Source organism: Cladophialophora yegresii (genome assembly GCF_000585515.1).
Source record: "Cladophialophora yegresii CBS 114405 chromosome Unknown aczIN-supercont1.6, whole genome shotgun sequence".
NCBI classification, from domain to species: Eukaryota; Fungi; Ascomycota; class Eurotiomycetes; order Chaetothyriales; family Herpotrichiellaceae; genus Cladophialophora; species Cladophialophora yegresii.
Genome location: NW_006913050.1, coordinates 39778 through 63954, shown reverse-complemented (window position 1 = coordinate 63954; position 24177 = coordinate 39778). Strand labels below are relative to the sequence as shown.

General features: G+C 53.5%; 12 protein-coding genes across 12 annotated transcripts; 6 read left to right on the top strand and 6 right to left on the bottom strand.

The window, feature by feature from the left end:
• Positions 1 to 443: 443 nt before the first annotated feature.
• On the top strand, positions 444 to 1578 carry A1O7_08025 (uncharacterized protein; the record flags this gene model as incomplete). Its single annotated transcript, XM_007762020.1, has 2 exons — positions 444 to 570; positions 629 to 1578. 2 exons carry the CDS (start codon positions 444 to 446, stop codon positions 1576 to 1578), a joined length of 1077 nt encoding a protein of 358 aa, XP_007760210.1.
• A 1528-nt stretch (positions 1579 to 3106) lies between these two features.
• On the bottom strand, positions 3107 to 3517 carry A1O7_08024 (uncharacterized protein; the record flags this gene model as incomplete). Its single annotated transcript, XM_007762019.1, has 1 exon — positions 3107 to 3517. One exon carries the CDS (start codon positions 3515 to 3517, stop codon positions 3107 to 3109), a length of 411 nt encoding a protein of 136 aa, XP_007760209.1.
• Positions 3518 to 4815: 1298 nt separating this feature from the next.
• On the top strand, positions 4816 to 5328 carry A1O7_08023 (glutathione peroxidase 2; the record flags this gene model as incomplete). Its single annotated transcript, XM_007762018.1, has 1 exon — positions 4816 to 5328. The coding sequence occupies one exon, from the start codon at positions 4816 to 4818 to the stop codon at positions 5326 to 5328; it is 513 nt and encodes a 170-aa protein (XP_007760208.1).
• Positions 5329 to 5770: 442 nt separating this feature from the next.
• Positions 5771 to 6279, bottom strand: A1O7_08022 (uncharacterized protein; the record flags this gene model as incomplete). The annotated part of the gene is made up of 2 exons (XM_007762017.1): positions 5771 to 6023; positions 6164 to 6279. 2 exons carry the CDS (start codon positions 6277 to 6279, stop codon positions 5771 to 5773), a joined length of 369 nt encoding a protein of 122 aa, XP_007760207.1.
• A 900-nt stretch (positions 6280 to 7179) lies between these two features.
• On the bottom strand, positions 7180 to 9381 carry A1O7_08021 (uncharacterized protein; the record flags this gene model as incomplete). Its single annotated transcript, XM_007762016.1, has 1 exon — positions 7180 to 9381. The coding sequence occupies one exon, from the start codon at positions 9379 to 9381 to the stop codon at positions 7180 to 7182; it is 2202 nt and encodes a 733-aa protein (XP_007760206.1).
• A 583-nt stretch (positions 9382 to 9964) lies between these two features.
• A1O7_08020 (uncharacterized protein) lies at positions 9965 to 10762 on the top strand (the record flags this gene model as incomplete). The annotated part of the gene is made up of 1 exon (XM_007762015.1): positions 9965 to 10762. The coding sequence occupies one exon, from the start codon at positions 9965 to 9967 to the stop codon at positions 10760 to 10762; it is 798 nt and encodes a 265-aa protein (XP_007760205.1).
• A 1663-nt stretch (positions 10763 to 12425) lies between these two features.
• Positions 12426 to 15788, top strand: A1O7_08019 (uncharacterized protein; the record flags this gene model as incomplete). Its single annotated transcript, XM_007762014.1, has 2 exons — positions 12426 to 12583; positions 12632 to 15788. 2 exons carry the CDS (start codon positions 12426 to 12428, stop codon positions 15786 to 15788), a joined length of 3315 nt encoding a protein of 1104 aa, XP_007760204.1.
• Positions 15789 to 16061: 273 nt separating this feature from the next.
• On the top strand, positions 16062 to 17263 carry A1O7_08018 (tRNA(His) guanylyltransferase; the record flags this gene model as incomplete). The annotated part of the gene is made up of 4 exons (XM_007762013.1): positions 16062 to 16075; positions 16124 to 16213; positions 16305 to 16687; positions 16818 to 17263. 4 exons carry the CDS (start codon positions 16062 to 16064, stop codon positions 17261 to 17263), a joined length of 933 nt encoding a protein of 310 aa, XP_007760203.1.
• Positions 17264 to 17398: 135 nt separating this feature from the next.
• A1O7_08017 (uncharacterized protein) lies at positions 17399 to 18304 on the bottom strand (the record flags this gene model as incomplete). The annotated part of the gene is made up of 1 exon (XM_007762012.1): positions 17399 to 18304. One exon carries the CDS (start codon positions 18302 to 18304, stop codon positions 17399 to 17401), a length of 906 nt encoding a protein of 301 aa, XP_007760202.1.
• A 306-nt stretch (positions 18305 to 18610) lies between these two features.
• Positions 18611 to 19850, bottom strand: A1O7_08016 (uncharacterized protein; the record flags this gene model as incomplete). The annotated part of the gene is made up of 4 exons (XM_007762011.1): positions 18611 to 18756; positions 18808 to 18913; positions 18961 to 19658; positions 19712 to 19850. 4 exons carry the CDS (start codon positions 19848 to 19850, stop codon positions 18611 to 18613), a joined length of 1089 nt encoding a protein of 362 aa, XP_007760201.1.
• A 356-nt stretch (positions 19851 to 20206) lies between these two features.
• A1O7_08015 (uncharacterized protein) lies at positions 20207 to 22307 on the bottom strand (the record flags this gene model as incomplete). Its single annotated transcript, XM_007762010.1, has 9 exons — positions 20207 to 20386; positions 20436 to 20487; positions 20536 to 20971; positions 21018 to 21068; positions 21120 to 21557; positions 21604 to 21669; positions 21720 to 21809; positions 21860 to 22098; positions 22153 to 22307. The coding sequence occupies 9 exons, from the start codon at positions 22305 to 22307 to the stop codon at positions 20207 to 20209; spliced, it is 1707 nt and encodes a 568-aa protein (XP_007760200.1).
• A 606-nt stretch (positions 22308 to 22913) lies between these two features.
• A1O7_08014 (uncharacterized protein) lies at positions 22914 to 24119 on the top strand (the record flags this gene model as incomplete). The annotated part of the gene is made up of 7 exons (XM_007762009.1): positions 22914 to 23099; positions 23149 to 23243; positions 23313 to 23462; positions 23516 to 23568; positions 23665 to 23738; positions 23797 to 24038; positions 24089 to 24119. 7 exons carry the CDS (start codon positions 22914 to 22916, stop codon positions 24117 to 24119), a joined length of 831 nt encoding a protein of 276 aa, XP_007760199.1.
• Between the last annotated feature and the right edge of the window lie 58 nt (positions 24120 to 24177).

Sequence of the window (24177 nt, the reverse complement as noted above, 5' to 3'; positions counted from 1 at the left end):
GCCACGCTTCAACCACGCCCTCCACCTGCTCGGCGCCCAATCCAACACCTTTGCCATACTCTATCTGTACAACACGCCAATACCTGACCACGCCGCGTTGAGGGGGATTTGTATACTTTTTTGTGCAAAGAGTGCAGGGGGCTGTCAACATCACGGCTGACCTGCCGTTGCGCACAAACGTGCAGTGTGCCTAGTCTCGAGGTGCGCATGCGAACGTGTTGAACTCAGATTGATTCTCTGACCAAGGGGACAGTTACTATATTCACTTCTGAACGACGGTCTAATCCTGCCTGATACACTCCCTAGTCGTCACCAATCTAGCAGCCGCATGACGAGAACAACCTGTTGAGAATCGGTGCCAGACGACCTCTAATACCACACCGCCGGGCTCAATCGCCTGCGTTGCCGATCCGTACTTCTGCGGCTATTGTCGCGCTCTTAAGATGGGCTGCACAGGATCGAAAGTCGATGTGCGTGAAAAGGAGGCTGCGCAGCGGAGTGCAAAGATTGAACGTCGGTTACGCAACGATCGAAAACAAGAGTCTCGGACAGTGAAGATTCTACTGTTGGGTATGTGGCTTTCATCTCTGCATGGAGGGTCCGACGCATTCACTGACACGAAGCACAGGCGCGGGCGAATCTGGAAAGTCCACGATCATCAAGCAGATGCGAATCATTCATTCTAGTGGCTTTCAGGACGATGAGCGTGTCCAGGTGAAGGCAGTGATCTTTTCCAACATGGTCATCGCGTTCCGAGTACTGTACGAGATTCTGCAGGACGAAGGCATCGAATTCGAGAAAGAACAAAACGAAGCATATGCCGACTACCTCGAGAACATCAATGCCGACGTTGACGCACACGAGGCGTTTCGAGACAGGAAAGTGAAGGAAGCCATGTCTGCGCTATGGAAAGACGGAGGCGTACAGAAAGCTGTTTCCAAGGGACACGAATTTGCGCTTCACGACAACCTCAATTTTTATTTTGAGAACATCAACCGTATGTTCGAGCCCGACTGGCTGCCGAACGACCAGGACATGCTCCATGCTCGACTCAGGACGACCGGCATCACGGAAACAGTTTTCGAACTCCGGGACCTGACGTTCCGCATGATGGATGTGGGAGGCCAGAGATCCGAACGCAAGAAATGGATCCACTGCTTCGAGGGGGTGCAATGCCTCCTCTTCATGGCGGCTCTGTCTGGTTACGACCAATGCCTGGTCGAAGATGTAAACGCCAATCAAATGCACGAGGCTCTGATGCTATTCGAGTCATTGGTCAATGGCGAGTGGTTCAAAGACAAACCAATCATCCTATTCCTCAACAAGATCGACCTTTTCCGGGAGAAACTCCCAATATCGCCTCTTTCGACTCACTTTCCCGACTACACCGGTCAGGACGGCGATGAAGAGGCCTCGAAGCAGTTTTTCGCCAACAAGTTCCGATCGATCAATCGAAACAGTCATCGGGAAATTTACATTCACTTCACCAATGCGACCGACACAAATCTTCTCAAGCAGACCATGGCAGATGTCCAGGATATCTTGATACAAAAGAATCTTCAACGGCTCGTCTTGTAAGAAGACTGGAGCGAGATATCTCGGGCCAAGCATCAAGCATGCCTTTGCAGACACCTCGCCTGGTGTAACCGCTCCGACCGGAAAACGCCGCGCCATCACGCCAGGATGACAATGGTCAGGGTCGCGATGGCGTTTGTGCCTGTGATGTTGGAGTGTTCCCCCGAAAGACCCTATTACGATCGATACATCATAAAGGAGGCCAGATCCCTCGTTTCGATATTATACAGCAGCATTGGCGCATGGCGGATCTTGCATGGCGGAAAAGCGCTTGCTTTCTGGCGTGAGGAAGTCTTGACGATTTCAAATCGCCGACTACTGGGAAGAGAGGAATGGTACACATAAAATGATCATAGACGATGTGGAGGAAGCCGTGCTTCGGCCTTTGTGGAGGATGAGGCCGGATTCGTGCTCGAGCTGGGGATACAAGATTTGTTTCACAGGGCTGTATATTGGAACAGCGTCGTCTTGGGTGATGGCGGCCAGCAGAGCCACTGCCTGTCTGATGAAGGCTCATGAGCGACGTGCGTCTGCGTGGCACAGGACCGCAACATGCAGCAATGTACTCTTGGGACAAGACTAGCCAGGTCCGCTTCTGATGCGGCCCATAGGCTATGTACCTTCTTGATATGGACAGCACAACGGCCTTTGCCGTTGCGCCTTGTGTTGTTGGAGAATATGGATCCTGTGTGTGATGTGTCGAAGGGCAGCATCTGTTTTCAGTTCCGGTCAGGTCGTGGTTACAGTAGTTCAAGTCCTCGAAAGCGAAAGCAGCTCTTCGTTCCAAGTCAACTTCATTCATCACTTCTTGTTTCGGTTATTGCTCGTTGAGGCCGAACTTCTTGCCGCATCAGTTGTTTACAATGAGAGCGCGCTGGGATTCCGCGCCAAGGCTTTCTTTCCTTACCCAGCAGCCAGGTTTTCCGGCTTGGACGAGGTTCATATTCTGCGACTGGACACCATCTGTGACAAGAGCGGTCGCATGAACCGACTGCATAAGTTTCTCCCGCCAGCAACTGGATTACACAGTGTTAGTGCAACACTTCACATGTGGCCCATAAGAAAGTTGGTGCTCTTTGAGTTCTACATGGACCCAGAAGATCTCGTGGCACAACCGGGATCGCACAAGGATGGAAACGATATTCGAAGATTCCTGCCTGTCCACCTCCGTACGGAGGACTCGTCCTCGGAAGTGCTGCCTCAACGGTGATCTGCCGGTGGCCCACAGAGCGGACTAATGAAATGTGCAAAGCAAATCGACACTTTAGAGCTACAATTCCTGCCACTGGCACAGGCCCTTTGCGGAGAGCATCGAAGCTTCTCATGGTTGATGCGATCCTGGCCGATTCTTGAAAAACAAAAACGAAGCAGATGTTTTACCACACTGAACATGACAGCGATTTTCCTCTCCGACGCAACACTCCAATGGCCGAAAAAGCCGATCGAAACATCCAGCTCAATACCGCCAGTCACCTGATCCTGACTCCAGCCCACGAAAAGATACATGTCACTAATACCACGTCAGACTCCTTCACTTGTGCCCTTTCATTTTGTGCAATAGATCACTCGCAAGGGAGGTGCTTGGCCTGCGTTCTTCCGACATCCTCCGGCCACCTGTTGCCTCGAGACCGAAGATGCTGTCCTTCCTAGTGGCATCGCTCGCAACGGCAACGCTGCCGTTCCTGGCGTTCGCAGTCGCAGCTCCGCCCTCTGCCACAGTCACACTGGCACGGCGGTTTGCGCTGGCGGCCGCCACGTTTTGGACTGCCTCTGCTGCAGCCGCTGCATTGTCTTCAAGTGCCGCTTGCGACGCTCGTCGATCTCCCTCCATGGCGCTGGAGGCGGCGCTGTGACGGCGATAGAACCCGCTGTGTTTCCGCAAGAACTCGTCGTAAGTTTGATTCGCCTTGTAGCCAGCGCCGCCCGTTAGGGCATGGGGCATGGTGAAAGTACCCGACATCTTTGAAGGCAAGTACGAGATTCGGACAAGCGTTGGATTGGAACACTTGAAGTTCGACGAAGGTGCCCCAACGATGAACACACCACCGATCCAGCTGCAGTTGCTTAGCCAATCAATGCGGGTGGAGGAGGACTGAGGAGCTCTACCAACAGAAACAGCAGGGGTGGTTGAATTGCGCAAGAGAGGTTCGAACACGAAGGTCGGTGGTGCTCGCTCGGACGGAGCAGTGTATATCGTTCTCACACGATTGAAGTGAGGAGACAGAGGCGTGACAGGGAGATGGACAATTGTCACGTTATATGCTTGCCTCGTCAGCCCTGGAGGAGAAACTCACCGTCGCCTATCTATGCCCGCTAAGCAATTGCTCCCGCTGCTTGTACTCATCTCATCGAATGTCAACCGTGGAAGATGACTGGTGAGGCATTCTGGCTTCCCCCGCACTTCGATGGCCAGTTGATGGAACACGAAGCGGGAACGAATAATGAGGTGTCGCTCTCGGAGAAACCAAGTTCCCCAGCCAGTGGCTGTCTGAGCTCGCTCGATTGCTCGGAGGAGCTCTGTCGCCTGATGCATGCTGCCAGGGTTGCTGAGGTGAGCTGTCATTGGCCTGCCGGAAGACAAGGAGCAGCTGAGCCTGATCGGCCCGATGTCGCAGCCTCGTGAATCGGCATATGTGCCCATTTGCGGAGAAATGTCCTTCCGTTACCGAGTGAGTTGGGCTTCCTCACATGGTCGTCGCGTACCATTGCATCACCACCTCGGAATGCCTCGGATGCAGTGCCCTGAACCCCCCCTCCCTCCTCCCAGGTCCTCCTTCGCTGTAACGTGTATCAATTGGACCATTCTACCAAATTCGCAACACAAATATTACACAGTACTCGGAATCGAATCACTTCAAATTTATAGTTGTCTCATACAAGGCTCGTGTCTGTATCGCTTTAAATATTCCAACCTCTCAAACCCACGTCCTCGATTGCCTCGGACATACCTCTGAATCAGGATTGATCTGAGTGCAACAGTGTACCACTATCCTCTTTCGCTGTTTCATGCAAGGATTAAATCCGCGGTTATTTGCCTCAGCAGTAGTTCAAACCAGCATCGGCATCAAACCCATCCGGACATCTCCTTGCGCGACAGGTCGTCCTAGCCCACGCCGTCCTGCCGTCTTTACCATCTCTCGCGCTCGTCTCGCCCCTCAACCCACCAGCTCCCTTATAAACAGCTTGCATCGTTCCCGCTCGATCGCATTTGTTGCCCATATCTCCTCATCCAAGCCCGCCATGGCTTCAGCAACGAGCTTCTTCGAATTTACACCAAAAGACAAGCGCGCGCAGGAGTACCCTTTGTCGCAGCACAAAGGCAAGGTCATCCTCGCTGTCAACACCGCCTCAAAATGCGGCTTCACACCTCAATTCAAAGGTCTCGAAGAGCTCTGGAAGAAGGTGTCGCAGAAATACCCTGACCAATTCGTGATCCTCGGGTTTCCCTGCAATCAATTTGGAAACCAAGATCCTGGTTCAGACGACCAGATTCAGGAGTTTTGTCAACTCAACTACGGTGTGACCTTTCCAGTCTTGGGAAAGACGGACGTCAATGGAAACAAGGCAGAACCGGTGTGGGAGTGGATGAAGGCTCAGAAGCCGGGCCTGTTGGGATTGAAGCGCATCAAGTGGAATTTCGAGAAGTTCTTGATCGACCGGGACGGCAAGGTTGTGCAGAGATGGGGGAGTATCACCAAGCCCGAGTCGTTGGAGAAGGACATTCTCGCTCTCCTTGAGAAGAAGTCGGGCTAGGAGCCGAGCAGAAGAATATTGGCCTGGAAGCGATTTGCTGGGTTGAAAGTCGTGGACGGACACAAGAGCAAGATGTTGTACCCTGGCTTGCGGCGTTCGGGACGGTCACAGACATCCACACGAGATCGAAAGGATCAAATTGTCATCGTTGGGAACCCAGTCGGACGTGGTGATGTGGAGCTTACACGAGCGAGAGAGATGCGCGGACGATACCCAAGTCATTCGAGTACCGACAGTTTTGTCAATGTCGATTATGACAGCTTTGCGTGAGCTCCATCCACTCTGAATATTGGGAAAAATTGTACGCAGGAATATCATTGTTATTGTTCAATCAACCATCCCACCAAAGCACGTGCCATCCCAACCAAACTCCGAGCGCCATCATGCTCATGCACATGCTACCTATGGTACAAGTCAGGACAGGCGCCTCCCTCCATCATGGTTATCGCTTCGCGGGCGAGATGTCCCGACCAGGCACCATCGAGTCGTGCTCAAACGGCTCCAACCCGGGACTCGACCCCCTCGCTTCCCACTGTTTGTAGGTCGCGTCTGGATTTCTGGGCCCCGTTATGACAAGTTCGACATCGCCTATATCGTCGTCGATGTGGCGGTTCTTCTCGGCTTCTTGGGCATGGCTCTGCTTGCGCTTGCGGCGCACAATGACGAAGAGGACGATGCCGAGGATGAGGAACAGGCTATACATTAACGTCAGTCCAAGTCACAGCGCAGGATGAGGGCGGCCGGTGCTGGGGCTGCACTCGAGGCGCCGTAGGAGATAGCGCGTGCCATCATTGCAGCGGCATGTATGGGTAGTCTTGGACGAAATGCCACTCACCATAGACCAATGATCAAGGGGACCCCTGTTGTCAAGAATTTGCTTGTGTACTTTTCGCATGTGTCGACCTCGTCATTGTTGACGCAGTCCGCTCTCTTGTGTAGTGATCGCCACATCTTGGGGGCTCCCTTCCTGGTGCTCGGTGGCTGTAGTTCGCTCGTATGTTTGTTTGTGTACTCCGTATTCCGTCCACAGGGAGACAGGGTCTGGACGGCGGTACCTCGGTAGAAGAATGTGCCTGATGCAGGCGAATGAACGATCAGAGAATCTACTGTCTGTCCAAGTTTTCAATTGCTGTGTAGAGTGAGGTATGCTAGACGAGGCAGAAAACAAGTCGAGTTGGTCTTGGTCTGCGGTAAACTCAAGTGAAGGATGAGTGAGGTCTGGCTGCGGCGGGAAGCATTCATTTCACCAAACCACGCCTGACCCCAGTGAACCCCCTGTTAGGCCCAAACAAAGCCCGTGCCGATGGAACGCGGAGAACGAAACCCATTCTTGAAACAGGGGCGGTTGTAGCCGCGCCAGCGGTTCCCTTGCATGCTTTGCGATAGGGGCCGTTCGTCGTGCCTACGTCAATGCCCGAGTCCCTTTAATTTACGGATCTCAATGATACGGCAGATTAGATTCGGTCTGTAGCGACGTCGATGCCAAGTTGCTGCTTGAACTTTGAGAAGAGCTTTTCTAAAATCTCACTCACCAGGTTGAAGACGACATCATTTCCAGGACTATAGAAAATCCGCCACCCAGACTCCGGTTGTATATACAGTCGATTCATCAAGACGCGAGACCTTCAATCCGGCAAGCACGTCCCTACAACGATGCCCCAAGTCCCTTGCTTGATGCGTCTAGCGATGTCTTGCCAATCTTCAATATAGCCCAGCATCTCAGCAGAAATTCGCCCAATTGACCTTCAAGCTGGATGGACCGTATTTGCACCTTCAGAGCTCTTCCTAAACTCCCTCCACCAATGCGTATGCTCTTGTATGGATTATCTTTTGTTTGCCTTGTTAGATTGTTTAATGCCTGGATCTCCGTCCTTCGTCATCGCCTAGGTAATCGTCCGCAAAGTCTTGCTCTTCGATTGAGTCAGTCGTGCTTATTCGTGACACCGCCAGCTGCTCAGCTGCATTGTCTACTTCAATGGACTCGCGCACCGACTCGCTCATCGCCGAGTCGTCTATGCTCTCCCTCGAGATGAAACTGTCGTTCATCCCGTTCTCAGATGCAATTTCCGCATCGTCCTCGTCATCATCCATGTCGTCGTCCTCGTCCTCTTCGGAATCTGTCGGCGTGAAGTCTTCCAGGTCTTGCGGTGTGTCTCGCCAATAAGTAAAGTCCGTATACTCTTCGCCTCCCTCTCTGACCAGCGTCGAAATCGGCGGAAAGAAATGGTCCACCAATTCTCGCATCGTTACGTAGCTGCTCCGGTATTTGTTCAGCGTCAAAAGATCCAGCGAGACTTTCCCATTGGTGTCGATTGTAAAGATTCGAGCTGAAGGGATATTGACACTCCGATAGCTCAGTGCATCCGTGAACCGATTGCCAAACCCAGCATAGAACGGATTCGTTTTGCCCGGAAACAGGTTGAGGATGTCTCGTAGACAAGCCATCTTGAACACCTCGGGTTTTCTCAGATATATCTCACGGCGCAAAGCGGCAATGGTCCGGTCGGGACTCATGATGACAGGGCCTTTAGGAAGCTTCCATCCTTCTTGGACGATCCCGTTGAGGTATGCCCGCGTCGTGTCGGCTTGGCCAACAGATCGGCTTGTCAGGTAGAATATGTTGTAGCCATTGGCCACGATGTCCGAGTAGAGCTTCGCGACCCCTACGTGGGTCCAATCTCTGCCTACCATGTTGAGCAGATGGCCGAGGGCGTCTGATTTTGTGATTGTGCCATCGATATCGGATATAACAATTGGCACATCAGCCGTCCACAAATACATGCACGCTGTACAAGTGGCTCGGTTGACGGTAAAGGACATTGTATTTTCGCCGGGCTTGAGCTCGAGAGATTTGAGCTGGTCGCTAGTCAGACGCAGGGTCTTTGCAAAGTTTCGGGTCTGGTCTCCCGACGCCCGAGGACTTGGTAGCTCTTCCGACTGTGCTCTCTGGTGGCCAGCGTTTTTGGCGGTAAGCTGTGGAGAAGCACTTCGATCGCTATCGCTGTGATATCCGGGGTCTGAGGCATTGTCTGCCGAAAGTGTGGTCGGCCCCAGGCTATAAGCCGCGGTTCTCCTGGCTGCGGCATCCCGGGCCTCTTCACTGCTGTAGATCCATAAGTTACCGTGTTCGTCGGTTCCAATCAAAGAACCAATATCGTAGTTGCCTTCAAGTTCTTCAGACAGAATCTTCCGAGCTACAGCCTCAGCTCGCAGGGCCTCGGGCTCAGTCGTTTTGTAGCCCGTCATATCAAGCATGAGATCTCCGGACTCAGTGACTTGAGATCGTATGTTCGAGGAGGAGAGTTTCTTGGAAAGGGTCATTGCTCGGTCGTAAGCTTGTTGAGGCCTTAGTGCTGGTGGGCTTGCGGACGCTCTTGGAGTTGCCGCTCCGTCGAGACTGGACAGAGGCCGAGTGAGAACGCCGTTGTCGTGGAAGGAAGCTTGAACAGAATCCAACTGCTGTCGGGTGGCAATTGGGAGTAGCTCCTCCGAGGCTGCTCGTTCCAACAAACCCGGGGTGGCTAGCACCGATTCAGCCAAAGGAGTCCCAGAGGGGTCGGTGGTGAAATCCGGCAGCGAGGAAGCTTCGCGTGAGTCACTGAGATTTGTTGCTCCTCGTCTAATCATCGGGACAGGAGGAGTGTCACGTCCCTTCCCTGTCTCAGTGATGTCCAGGTACGACGGCTCCGAGAGACCTGGAGAAGGCGGTCTATCAGACGCATCGATAGGGGGACTGTTCGCAGGAGATATGAGTGGAGAGGTCTGCATTGCCTCGGGGATGTCGTTAGACGTCTCGAAGACAAAGAAAGCTTCACCTCCGTCGCCCAGTTTCATGGCATAAGGCTGAACGACGCCGTTGACTTTGAATTGAACTTTCTTATCCGAAGGTCGTAGTAAAGAGAACTTGCCGAAGCGGACGTGGAAAGGCGAGCATGCTAGCGATCCATCTGTCTGCTCGATAACAATGACATCGATGGCACCGGACAAGGTCGCCGGGTTGATTGAGTTCCAGGTTTTGGAGACGCCGCTCCCTAAGCTCCGAACGTACTGCATTGCGCCAGCGGTTGAGTTCGGTGTAGACTGATATGCGAGGCGAAGTTGTCGGGATTAACACATAATGGCTGGAAGCCTGACGGAGAGCAGCACCCCACGGCCAGGCAACGCTAATATCGCAAGAGTACGAATCAGAGCTCCAGTGTGTCGCACCGGTCACGCCGAACAGCAGAAGCGGCAACGAAGCCTGGAAAGAAGACCGACTGCTATGATACAAAAAGGATGAGAGTTGAAGGATGAGGGAATGAGAAGCAACGTTGGAGTCAGTCAGACGAGAAGCGCGGCGTGATGCGTGATGCATGGCATGACACCATTTGGCATTTTGTCGGGACACGCGCCTTCCCCTTTTGGGCGTGGCCTTCCTTCCCCAGATTTGCTGGTCGCTTGGCCTGCATCTGGTTCTTGAGTTCACCTTGGGCTCACTTCATTAGCACTTGGGAACTGCATTTCTTCTGCCGTATCACTTTGTTGAGCCGTCGCCTGCATCCTCACATGCCGTCGTGCCAAGAAATGCAGCGATCCGGCGACCTGTAAATCAACTTCCCATTAAAGCCCGTGTCGACCTGTTGCCTCTGTTGCCGACATGAGCTCGCCAGCGAACCCTCCTGGGCCACTCACGCCTCCTGCAGAGCCAGCAACTCAGCCATCTCAACCGACACAGACCTCACAGGCTACAACACAACCTCCAGTCGAGGCGCTTCTCTCGCAGCCCTTGACCTCGCTGTCGGATGATGGCAGTTCTAGACGGCCACGCGACCACCGGTTAATGCATCTACTCCTCGCGTCGCACGGCATCAGCGCCTACCAGCAACGCGTTCCTCTTCAACTGTTGGATTTTGCGTACCGGTACACTAGTTCTGTCCTCAGTGACGCCCAGTACATCCAGACTGAAGCATACGACCAAGCCGACGGAGGTGCCCAGGCCAAGGGACGAGGATCGAAGCAGAATCAAAGTAAGACAGAAGAAGGAGACATCAGTATAGGCGCGCTACGAATGGCCATCGGCTCAAGGATGGGCTATCAGTTCCAAGCAAGTCTGCCGAAAGAGTTCCTGAAGCAGCTTGCTGACGACCGAAACCGGATATCACTACAAGCTCAGACAAGAGATGGCGATAAGAGTGGTCCGCTGGTGGGCGGTGTCCGACTACCGCATGAGAAATACTGCCTGACAGGGGTGGGCTGGGGATTAAAGGACGAATGGGACAGCGAAGGCGAAGAGAGCCTTGCTGAGCTAGAGGCACAACATAGGCCTGAGCCGGAAGATCTCATGCAAATGGACGAGAGAGAAAACGATGAGGACCTCGAAGGCGAGGGAACCATGGAAGATGTGTTTGGGCCCAGTGAGGACAAGGACGCCGACGGAGATGTTGAGCTGTCATAGAAGGACAAGCGAAGAACCAGCGCAGGAAGCAACATATCCGTCGCCAATAGGGAAAGGCTGCTGCGAGATCTACGAAGTCTCGGACGTACTACTGGCATCTTCACGTGCATCAGCGGCATTCGCGGTGGTGGAGGCCGCGATGGTAAAGCAGCTGGAGATACGTCTCAGTTTTCCGACAACCGATGGCCTCCCGACTGGACTGTGGGCACTATCTGGGAGGCTCAAACTACCTTGGATGGTGCTACTGAAGCTACTTCTTCTACTCAAGAAGGGTTTTCCGAAGCCATTCCGATGATGACGACCGGATTCCCCACCACAGAAAAGGAACTTGACTGGACTGAGCCCAATCACACATACCCACTCACTTGCCCACCCAACACCTGCACCGGCCTGTTTGAGGAGTTCCCATTCCCTTCTTCATCCACGGGACCGCTCCAAGGGAGGCTGCTCGAGTACAGTGTCTGGGAGTCCAAGTCCGACGCCACCAACAGTCTGGCTTATACTCCAGCATCCTTTCTTACTTCGCCAGAGTCGATTTTCACTTCCGAAGGACGCTGCCACTGGAGCCGGGAGAGCTTTACACCTCACTCTACACGGGCAGAGTGCCGACGGTCACTGCTCTCGCCGAGCACACCCGTGCAAGCTGAACAGCTTAATGCCGGTACCCGACCGGTGGCACAACCTGTCTGGCATTATTGTTCCTGTCACAAACCACCCTTGTTGTCATAGCGAGGTTCTGCTCAAGCTTCTACAGCAAAACGAGATGGCTATGGACAACCTATGGCGCTGCCGTATGCCAAATCCTGCTGACAACGAGCCCTGCTTCCTAGCGGTTGGACAGGGATCTGGTCTTAACGCACACCAGCGTGCCGCCCACCCAGATCAGTTCACTTATGAAATGATTGATCTTAGAACGAACAAGCCTTGCGGAATCAAGTTTTTCGATCTCTTCCGGCTCGACAAACATTTGAGAGCTTTTCACGATTCTGAGCTCAACATCGACTAAACTCGCCATGCGACTGGTCGTTCCGTCAGACTAGCAGCCTCAGGTGCCATGGGACAGCGTCCACGGGTTGTCAAGGCTGCTCCCTTAATTCTAAATACGTGGCAAGACCGTGCCCGGAACAACACCCCGTCCCTAGCTGATAATCACGGAGGCGGCTATGCGAAGAGAAAGGTGCGCAAGTCGAGATGAGACCGGAGGAGCATGTGGTTGTGATGGATTTCGCACCCATGGTCCTCATGATACTCTTATGGCATGATGCTAATGTAGTAGCTCCGAGACTTGGGAGGTGTATCGTCAGGTTGTGACCGTGCGACATTGTGGACGGTCCTACTTTCCCGGTGGCGTCTGTTCTCGTTCCTCCACAGATTGCAGAAGCGACATCTTTGTTGCCTTCAGCCACTGGCCTGATGATCCATCATTATCCAACCATAGTGCAAACCTTTCGTCTAATCTGTCACCGGCAACATGTTCATAAATGTAGTACGTATCAACCTGCCAAGGCGCCGAGTTTGCAGCGAGCCGGCAGTGCGGCGGTGGGCATTTTGCTTCCCCAACTTCTGCGCTGCCCACTTCGACTGGGCGTCCGATCATTTGAGAAACCGTCTGGATGGCTGTTCACCGTTTCTATGACTGACTTCCGCGAGGATACTCGAGCGCATGCCTGCCCTACCTGTGTCGTGGATGGACTCATCTAGATGGCCCCAGGAGTCGCTCGACTGGGCATCCTACGCCTACCAGCACCTCGCGCCGAGGGTCAACGTCAAAGGTCGAATGGCGCTGCTCGTTCTAGTTTTTGTCGTGGGGGCTTTCGCATGGTACGGCCGGTGAATGTCAATGCTCACTGACTTTGGCTAACAGGCTAGGCTGCTGTACCGTGCGTATCAGGTTCTTACTACCTCGAATGACATCTTGATCGAGAAACTCGGCCTCGACATCCCACCTGCGCCTGTCCTGATTCTCGAAGGAATCTCCTCGCAAGAGATTCATTTGTCCTGGAAGTATGCAGAACCATCGTCGTCCGTACAAGAGCACCATGTCGAACTCAATGGGTCCCTCATTGGGACTACGAAGAAGACCGAGATGGGTGCAGTCATCTCGGGTCTCTGCCCCGGTACCAAGTACGCAGTCCGCATCTTCTGCATAAGTACGAGCACCTTCCAAACCCCTAGCGCTGCCTTGCACGTCCGCACCCACTATCTTCCAGAAGACATCGAGGCGCCGGAATTTGATCCGACCGTCAAAGGCGTACCTGTCCGCAATGCCTCCCTTATCGCTCCCCCAGCTGCGCCCTCAATGGCTCGTGATCTGAGCGGGGGACAACCTCCGGGTAGGAGAGGCACAACTGGGCGAAGGTCGTCGCCGGCGGGGTATGTCGTCGATGCGCAAGGCCAGGACGGGTCCAGAGGCGAAGAGGACGAGGAGGACGAGAATCTAGCGGAGTTGTCGCAAAAATTCCAGAAAATTCAGCAAGAGATCGACGGGGTCGAAGCTCTAATAGAAGAGGAAGATAAAGATTTTGAGGCTAACATGAGGGTTTTGGAAGCACGCCGAGATGAGCTGAAGCAGGCCCTCAAAGAGCGCGATGAGCAAGCCAGTGATCTTCGAAAGCAAGTCAACAAGGCTGAATCTCTCAGTCGGACCGCTCAAAGCGAAAAGACCAAAAAGGAACGCTTGCTGCAACAGAAGGAAAACGAGCGGAGAAAACGGCGAGACGACATTTCTCGATGGGAAGAAGCGACCGCTGCCATGAAAGAAGAAATTGCCGGCATCGAGAAGCAAAAAGCCGCCATCGAGCGGCGGACCCAAGCGGAAATCAGGGAACTCCGTAGGAAGATCGAAGAAGAACAGAAGGAGGTCGCCATACTCGAGGACGACAACAAGGACAAAGCACTTCAGATCAAGGCCCTGGAAGACGAGCGTCAGTTGCAGAATACAGATGAGGAGACCGAAGAGACAAGAGAAGTCGATCGACTTGACCGTGAGCGTGATGAGAGATGGCGAGCCAGATTCAATCAAATGCAGCAGACCTATGCCAACCTTTGGGCTGAGTTACAATTTGTCAATCAGCAGGTCATGTACACCCGGGATCAAATCAAGCAAGTCGAGGGACGGAAGGCCAACACTATGGCATTCACGCCTATCGCACCATTGGATATGGATGCCATTCGGCGTGGCAACAGACCAGTCCGACGAGCACGACCTGCGGGTTCGCTTGGAAGTAGCATTTCCTCGCCACGCGGTCACTTCGCAGGGCCTGAGCCGTTCCCTCCGGGACTGCACTATACTTCGGTCACGACTTCTTCGCCAAACTCGAATGTGCAAGGATACTTTAATTTCTCAAACGGCATGACGCTGACAGTGCCTGGAGAGATCCCCCAGTCTACCCATGATGATCTCGACGCGGTTTCTTCGGTCCCAATGAGTCCTCGTGCAGATATGCTCCTGCCGGCAGATCTCCTTGGAGATGAGTCTGCTGATGATATTCCCGAAGTAGAGCTGCCTGAGCCGAAAGAGAAATCAGAGACCGGCATTATGCCATTTCCGAAAATTGCATCGCCAGTATTGCACCAGGACAGCGGTCGAACTGAGTCTCCAAGTGTCGGTTCGTCGTCCGGGCAGTCGTTCTCGAGTCCCATGCAGACGTCGGCACCAGTCGAAGTGGATGAGAAGTCGTCCAGCTCCGACAAGAAGTCTGAAGAACAGGCCGAGGAGTATGAAGTCATCCAGCAACCGAAGAAGCCAAAATACACGTCTATGTCGTCCATGTTTGGTCTGAACAGACAACGTGGGAAGACTCTCGCCGACCAGACGCCCATTCTTGGGTCGCTTAAACCCGGTCAAAGCCAGTCGTTTCCAAGAAATGTGGAAGGTTTCGATCCCAGGCTGGAGCCTAAACGTCGCCTTAGCTATGGGGGCAATTGGGCATTCCCGGGGTCGGCACTTTTGCATAGCAGCGAGGCAGAAGAGAAGGAGACAGCCGTGTCTCGGTTCGCTGCCACCAGGCGTGCGTTCGGTTTCGGCGGGTTCGGAAAGTCGGTAACGCCCTCTGCAAATTACGACCCTTTTGCAATCAGGTCGGGGTCCTTTGACCCTGGTCTTCGAGGGGATACTTCTTCTCCTCGGCCAGCATCGACTTACTCTTTCGACAAAATGCCGCGGCCGTCAATGGAGAGCCAATTCCGCGCCTGGAACGACAAATCACTGCTGCGAAACAGTCCTTTAGCACCAGAGTGGGGTTCATTGCATTCCTATTCTCGCAGCCATTCGCGGCGGCCGTCGATTGTCCACGGGTCTACGAGCAATCTGTCACTTGCACATGCCGAGGAGGAAGTAATCGAACCGGACCGGAAACCATCTCGTCCGCTGCAAGCACCCATTGGCACGCGTCCCACCTCAGCTCAACAGTCCTCGACACCCAAATTGAATCCAGCCGCTCCGTCATTTACCACTTTGTTTGGCCGGAGGGGTGACAAGAGCAAGGAGAAGGACAAGAACAAGCCCAAGGAGTCGAAGGAGAGGGTGAACGATCTGGAGGCAGGGTCTCCGCCTGAGTCCAGGAAGTCCAGAGACACCAATTCCCTTGCGGCAACCGTCTCCACCCTGGACTCTGAGACGCTTGACCGGAACCAGTCTGGGACCAGCGCTCAATTTGCCGTCGAGAACGCTCCAGCAAAGCCGACATTCATTTCCAAGATTACGCGCAAGGCCAGCAGCAATAAGTTTGGAAGCTGGAAGGAAAAGGGTGGCGGCTTGTTCTCGAGGAAGGATGCCGCCACCCCCAACGGTGACAACGAGGATGAACAAGGCTCGACCGATAATCTTGGAAAGAGTCTGGAAAGCATCTCCACCACGCCGACCGCAGAGGAGAAGAAGGCCAGCAGGACGAGTCTGAGCAACTGGAATTTCATGCGTAAAAGCAAGAAGGGGTTGAAGGAGGATTTGACGGCCAGCGAGATTAGTGAAAATAGTGAAAGGGCGAGTGAGATTGGCGAAGAGAGGGACGATGAGCTTGAAGCTTGAATTGAGGACGAATGTCGGTGATTCAGATTCACGTTGCTATCTAGCATTCTTCCGCATATCAAACTCGACAGTGATGAAAGCTTCGCCCTCTGAATTCGTGTTCTGACGCCGAGTGACTCAGATTTGCCTCACAACCTGTTTTCACCTTGCACAATCCTTTCCATACGCAGTACAACCACTCACTTTGCGCCCATTTGGGAGTTCCGAAAGTGTAGAGTTCGCAACCAAAAATGACATGGTTCTGGCTACGGACATCCCAACACGAATTTCCAGATGGCCAATTCAAAGTCGGTGTACATGGCATCTCGCGCCTAATCAATCTAATCCCGGCTTAGGTATGAATACGTGCGCAATTTTGAGCGGGACGAGATCCTGCTGCCAAACACATGGATCGTCGTCAGGATTGATGGACGAGGCTTTCACAAGTACGTTTGTCCACACTTTTGCAGGAGCATCGGTCGGGCACGCTCTACTCTAACACTCGCTTTCCATGTGCCGGCCCTGAACGAGACGCAGACTCTCCAGCTATTATGGCTTCAGAAAGCCCAATGACCCGAGGGCGTTGCGCTTGATGAACCGCGCCGCCACGCACGTCGTCTTAGCAATCCCCGAGATCACTATCGCGTACGGTGTGTCGGACGAGTACAGTTTCGTACTCCAGCGAGATACGACGCTCTTCGACCGGCGGAAAGACAAGATCGTCACGACCGTCGTGAGCAGCTTTACGGCGGCTTACGTGTTTGAGTGGAACGAGTGCTTTCCGCAAGAGGCAGCCACCGGAAGCCAGGCGGAAGGTACGACCTTAAATACAGAGATGCTGCCGACGTTCGATGGCCGAGCCGTATGCTACCCCAGTTGGGAGAATTTGAGAGATTATTTGAGCTGGAGGCAGGTGGACTGTACGTTCGTTGCTTTTCCTTGACTGCATTGCTTCTGATTTTCCTTTCCATAACATCTCACGTGGGGCATCCGATTCTGCTCTGTTACGCTGTATCATGCCGAGCTATGTGATGTTGACCGAAGTGACAGGCCACATCAACAACCTCTACAACACGACATTCTGGGCTCTCGTCCAGCAGGGGGGCATGACGCAAACTGCCGCCGAAGAGCATTTGAAAGGCACAGTCTCCAGTGACAAGAACGAGATTCTGTGGTCAAGGTTCGGCGTCAACTACAACAACGAGCCGGAGATGTATAGGAAAGGATCGGTCGTCTTTCGCGAGTACGCTCTAGAGGACGAAGCGAGCACAGGGAAAGATGGGAAGGAAGGCATGGCCGCAGATGACCCGGGCGTGGGTACAGCGACGTCAGACCCGATCTCGAAGAGGCAGGCCGACAAGATACGGAAAGCCAGACGGAAAGCCAAAGTTGTCACGGAGCACATCGATATTATCAGGGACGAATTTTGGGTTCAGAGGCCATGGTTGCGTAGCGGCAAGCCCGGTCGGCCTGTGGACGACCAACCTGTGTCCTGAAGCTTCATCGAGATCTTGCATTGATGCTCTGTATAGACAAGACTCCGAAGCGCCTAAAATAATCACAAACATATCTTCTATTGTCATTACCATGGCGCATCATATAGGACCTGAACAAGCCGTCGCTGAGATGGATCAATTCGAGGACTTAGCGACTTTCTCGGCTTTCCTGCGCTTGCGCTCCGCCTTTCGTGCAGCCTTCGCAGCAGCATCTTCTACGTCAGGCTCGGTCTTCGGGTCGATTTGCTGGCGCTTTTGCTCCTTCTCCTCGATCCGCCGGCGCCGGCGCTCTCGTCTTTCCTCTTTCGTCTCCACAACCTCGGGCTGCTCTCGTCGTGCTTGGTCTGTCCGAGGCGGCGTGCTGGCTCCAATCTCGGCCTTTTCTGATTTCCGCTTCTTCTTCTTCTTCTTCGGATTCTGCGCCCGCACTTCGAGGTATTCGCTTATTCGCTCAAACTCTTCAACAGGGCTTGCGCTAAGTGTACCACCCCGACGCTTCTCGTGTTGGTCACGGAGGGCGAAGAAGGCGCCGGCTTGTTCGAACTCTGCGTTGACCTTGTCCTCCTTCACTTTGGGGGTCTTGGAAGTGTCATCTGTCGTGGCGTCCCCCAGCACATCGCTCTTCCGTTTCTTTGACGACCGCGCAGGTATTTCGACTTTGTCGATCGTCCCCTCCATCTGCTGGCCCTTGATGAAGAAATTGTATAGGCCGCCATGTTTTCCAACATGTTCTCTTGCGAGTGGCGTTGATGTCCCGCTGCTTCTTTCGCTCTCACTCTTGCCGATATTTCCCAGCGCACTCTCGAATCCCTTCAACCACCACTCGTTGCCTGCCTGAGGCACATGTGCTTTCTTCCCGATCCCGAGTCTTCCTTGCCGTTGGGAGATGGAGAGTGGTTTCACGAGGCCAGTGCCGTTATTGCCAACTTTTGCTGGGTCGTAGGCAAGCCCTCGATGGCCTTTTTGCTTGTACGATTTTGAATCGAGCGAGTGACCGGGTCCTGCCCAGCCGAGGGCGAGCAGATGGGCGTGGGCGTCCATTCAGGCCCAATATTCGACTTGATGGTTCCCTCACATTGGATGTCTGGAGTAGTAGAAGGCAAGAAATAACATGTCAAGCAGAGCACACTAGTTGTTCGCTCGAATCTGGAAATTTTGGCAGCGGGACAATACCGGCAAAAGCACCGGGCGTTTCGCAGCAACAGCCAGTAAGACGAAGTGGAAAGGTTTATGTGACTGAGGGCGGTGGGCCGCAGTCACGTGGTAGGCCACGCCACAGCCGCGACACGAAATCTCAGGTGAAGCTTCGGTGACTGAATGCACCTTCTGGTTACATATGTAATTACATTATCCAACTAGAAGCTCTCTCTTAGGAGTCACCATGATCTTCACATGATCGTCTTTGTGGTTGATGAGCTCCTCAAATCCTTTCTGTACAATGTCGTCCAACGCAATCCTAGCGGTCACCAATTTCTCGAATCCCTTGAACTTCCCTGCCAATTGTTAGCCGCAGTGATACATAGGGACAGAAACAAAACTTCTACCTGCAACGTAGTCGTCGACCGTCCCCTTGAAGTCTGACTCGGTGTAACTCATAGAAGCCCGAAAGATGAGCTCCTTCCTCATGAAATGTTGCATAGGAACAATGCACTGCTTGGTGGTTAGATCTCGAGCTCTTACGCGGATCATCCACGAACCTCTGTCTCCCAGCCGGCGACGTTGACATACGTCCCCCCTCGCCGGAGAGCATCCATGCCATCCATTAGACCCGGCATGATCCCAGCACAGTCAAAGACGATATCGGGTCCCTTGCCATCCGTCAGTTCTCGACATCTGTCTCCGATCTTTACTTCCCTCGGGTTCAGGACGACGTCGATAAATTTTGCGGTCTGCTCTTGCCGTCTGACGGTAGGCTCGCTGACAATGATGTTGCCAACTCCGGACGCCTTCAACACGAAGATGACGGCAAGACCAACAGGACCGCCACCAAGTACGAGTATGTTCTTGCCGCGATAGTCATCGAACCCGGATATCCTCACCGCATGCATCGCCACTGTCAATGGCTCGATCAAAGCAGCTTCGGACAACGGCACAGAGTCAGGCAAAACGTGGCAGAGTTCCTCCTTGACTGCAACATATTCGGAGTAGCCTCCTCCATCGTTTGAATTATACCCCAGAAAGCCCCATCCTTCGCAGATATTTGTGTCGCTGCTATTGCAGGCGTGGCAGTTCGAGCAAAATACGCGTGGATCGACCATCACAGGCTGGCCGACCTCCAGCTTGCTGTTTGGCGCAACTTTACTGACCCGACCACAGAACTCGTGTCCCACGGTGACAGGCAAGACCGCCCCAGTCAAAGGATGTGGGCGCTCTTTCGTTGGAATGACCCGCGGCCCTGTTCGTAAATCAGATATACACTCGATGACAGTCGTTGGAAGCCCGACCTACCGACCAGGTATTCGTGCAGGTCCGAGCCACATATCCCACACCATTCGATCTCGATCAAAGCCTGTCCGTCTCTGATCTGTGGCGGCTCAACCTCGTCAACTTTGATATCTCTTCGCCCGTGGAACCTGGCAGCTTTCATTGTGTCAAAATAGCGCGAAGTCCTCTACACGGGCTCGTCAATGCTGTGGAGGGGTCTCAGGGATATGTACCCGTGAAGGCCAACGAGCACAGGCCGTGTCTCCGGCTGGAGAATATGCCGGTTCAGCCCCGACCGAGGTGCGCGCTTAGAAACCCTCCCCCACCGTCAACTCAATGATGACACGCAGCAGCCAATGAACGAAGCGGGATGAGGCCGGACTACCTTTCAGACGTTGGTTGGAAAGGTACCGATTCATGGAACCTCTACTGTATATGTACTGCTAATCCCGCACTGACTCTAGCCTACACGAAAGAGGAAAACAAGCAGAATGAGTGTTCAAGGGCCTGGTCATCCCCCTAATCGATCGTCCAAGGTACGTCCTCCTGCCTGGTGTATGGTGCTAGCCTCGAACTGTCCTTCATGATCTCAGCTTCGACGCGACCATTCCCCAGGAATGACCACATATTGCTGTTGAAGTATCGGAAGTTATAGTGCTCCCAGCGGACAACCTTCATGGTCTTCATGTAGTGGAGGTTCTGCCATCAGTCAGATTGCGGTGCACCTCGGACGGATCCTGCGACTTACCGAGCCTGCCCAAATCCATAACTTCCCACCCGGAATGTTATTCTTGTACCAGCTACTGCAAGTCAGCCTCGGGTTCCTCACAAGGTGGGTTCAGGAGTACCTCTTGCAGTCAAGGTTCCAGACGCTGCCAAGGTGCCATGCGTCGATATGCTCGTACAGCTGCTTTACCGGCTCCATCTTTACTTCCAATGCTCGAATTCCCTCCTCTTGCATCCGCTTAACACATTGCAATATGTACTCGACCTGCACCTCATGCGAAGGAAGAGCGGACCCATTCGCCCAGTTGCCGCGGACGCCGTTGATCACGAAATAGTTGGGGAATTTGGGCACTGTGACGGCCAGATAAACATGGGGTTCGGGGTTGAACTCGTCTGCCATGTTGACCCCACCAACCCCTAGCACCTTGAAACGCGGCGCGAAGGCGAGATTGAAACCTGTGGCACAGACGAGAATGTCGACCTCGTGGAGCCTGCCGGTGTCATCAACAAGTCCGGTCGACGTAATCTTCGTGATCTCATTGTGGACTGGCTCGACATCTGTATCGTTGTCAGCTGCATTCTGTGGTACAGTTTGAGCACTGACTATCTTTGACAAGCGCTTCCAGGTAACCGTCACCCGGTGTCAATCTTCGGCCTGCACAAAATTGTCAACGACGGATCTCACGAGCCTAACAGCCAAACCTACAGCCGGGCGCCCATTTAGGAATCAGTTTCTCCTTTAGCTCCTCATGGCCAGGTCCGATGCGACGATTCATTTCGTCCCGAATGAATTTTTCTGCCATTTTCGACGTCTCCGACCCTGCGATAAAGAGGTCGAATCGAGCATTGAATTCCGACTCGAGCTTGTATCGGTAATCGAACAGTGCTTGCCGATCTTCGCGGAAAGTCCTCTTCTCCTCTTCGGTATACCAATATTGCGCCTGCGAATTCTCCTTTTGGGACTCGTCTGGCGAGTGCTTCTTGTCTTCCTCTAGGATGTTGCCTCCAACAGCCGGCGAGATCCACGTCACCGATCGCATGAACGCTGTTACCTTTTTGGCCTTCTTTTGTACCTGCGGAATAATCTGAATCGCCGATGACCCTGTCCCGATCACCGCCACCTTCTTATCCGCGTAGTCAACCGCTGGGAACTTGTCAGTACCAGTGTACGGATGGGGCGCCAGACTTACAAGTATCCCAGTCTGCGCTGTGGAGCAGCGTGCCCTGAAAATCACGCAATCCCTCGATCTTGGGCCCTGTCACAACATCAGCATCCTGTGCATCCCATCAGAGCGTCAGAGTCCACATTTCCAGTCGTTGAGGAATCCAGTCCCATTGATGAAGACGTGGCACCAGTCGTCGACCTTTTGGCCTTCTACATCAGCTTCGACCTCGTCTACGAAAAGTCAGTTCCTGGAGTTTTAAGGCTAGTTCACATCTACTCACAAATGCCTTTCTCTTCTACCCAGGACGCCGACTGAACTCGGGAGTTGAGCTTGATGAACGGGTGGAGTTCGTATTTGGTTGCAAAGTCCTCGAAGTACTTTTTGATCTCGGGGGCGTATGCATAGAACGTCGACCAGTTCGGATTCGGCTCAAATGAATATGTGTACGAGTGCGCAGGAATATCACAAGCGCACCCGGGATATCGATTCTCAAACCACGTTCCACCGACGCCCGGATTTCTACCTCGATGATCAGTATGCTATGACTGCACTTAGCGGCCGACAAGGACTAACTTCTCGTAGCAGACCAGTTCATAATCCTTGAAGCTCTTTTTCAGCTTGTATGCCACCAACAAACCCGCCGCGCCGGCGCCAACGCAGATCACTCTGATCTTTCGTCGCTGAGAGTGCCATTGAGGCTCCACAGAATAACCAGGTTCGCGAACCATTTCGAAAGACTAGCGTTGAATACACACAAAATGACTTGTCGAGCCCGGGACAACATGCAACTCGAGACAAGATATAACGGACTTTCCCCACGATCCATTCAACAAAGTCAAGCAGTCAAGCCCCTCCACCTGTGCCACGCGGCTCATTCGAGCTCCGTTCCAAGGGGTGCCCACTGTACTCTCTGCCGAGTACCAATCAATCAACTCATCTAGGAGGGCTAGGGGCAAGGACGGGATGCCTTCTCTCTGCTCTTCACTACCCTCCTCCACCCATCGTACGAGTCGGCAATCGACTAGTTGCGGGGAAATCAAGCGAACAGCAGTTATGGGGAAAATGTGGGGCGGAGAATGAGAAAGAGGCCGCGAGGCTGCAGACCCCATGAGGCGCAGTCGGACTCCGTTGGAGAAGGGGAGCGGGCTAAGGTGAGATATCCGAACGAGGACCATATGAGAGGCCTGGAGACGTCTCTCGCAAGCGGCAAGGACAGCAGCTCATATCCTCGGTAGCATTGCGCTGACTCTCACAAACCACAAGATAACATAACAGAGCTTTTGCCTGCTAGCTGCGGCTTGGTCTTGATCTCCTTCCTTCCTGTTGTCAGCAGAATGGTCTTCCGGTCTGGGCCAGTTACCCCAGGCGTGGCCTTCATCACGGGCGGTGCACGAGGGCTAGGAAACGCAATTGGCGTATCGTTCGCAAAGGAGGGCGCGCGAGGTGTATGCTTGGTCGACATTCAGGACGATGCCACGTTCGAAGAAGGCAAGAAGGCCGTCGAAAAGTATGGGGCAAAGGTACGGCCTGAAATCGTCACTATAACATTAATCTCACTGCGATCAACAGGTCTTGTGTATACGAGCAGACGTGACCAAGGAAGAGGACGTGGAGCGAGCAGTGAATGAAGCAGTCAAGGAGTTCGGTAGAATCGATTACGCAGCGTCAGTTCCCTCTTTGCCCTTACCGTTCCTAACCGCCATGAAAGGAACGGGCTTCTGACGCCCAAGCAGGAACTTCGCTGGCATTTTTGGTAGTACATTGCCAACCTGGGATATGGATGCCGCTGCTTTCAGGCAAGTCATGGAAGTCAACACAACAGGCGTTTGGTTGTGCAACAAGCACCAGTTGAGACAGATGAGGCAGCAGGATTCCGTCGAAGTGTGAGAAAGAGGATGCCTGTATGACCCATGCAGCACTAATTGGATTTCATCAGTGAGGAGGGCCGGCCGCCTCAGCGAGGGTCGATTGTCAATTGCGCCTCCGTCAGTGAGTCTTCCTGCACTTTCAACTTAGAGACCGTGGCATCTGAGTCTCCATCATCGAGGTTTCGATCTGGATGGATCGCGCTGACAAACAGCGTAGACTCGATCCAAGCCGGTGCGGGGACCACGGGATACACGGCAGCCAAGCATGCTGTCGCGGGCCTTACGAAAGCCGTATGCCAGAAGACCCCGAAAACTCCGTCGTTCTTCCCGCAACTGATTGCTGTGTTAGGCCGCCCTTGAAGCCCGCGGCCATGACATTCGTGTGAACGCCGTGTCGCCCGGGTTTCTGCTCACCAAGCTGCTTGACCCCTTTATGGGAAAATATGGGTCAGACGAAGGGATGAAGCAATGGGAGGTGCATGAGAAGAGACAAGGCCGGAAGGCGACTTTTGAGGAAGTTGGTGACGTGGTGGTGCTTCTCAGTACGCCTCGGATGAGCCTCGTTGTGGGACACAATCTTGTCATTGATGGGTGCGTCGTATCTGGGCCTCGTCTGAGGTTACTGCTAATGGCTTGTTCAGGGGTTTCACCATCAACGAGAGGACGGAGTAGTGTGCTTCGCGGCTCTCAGCCCAATCGGTAGCTGTGCACGTGTATGAGCTGGACATCA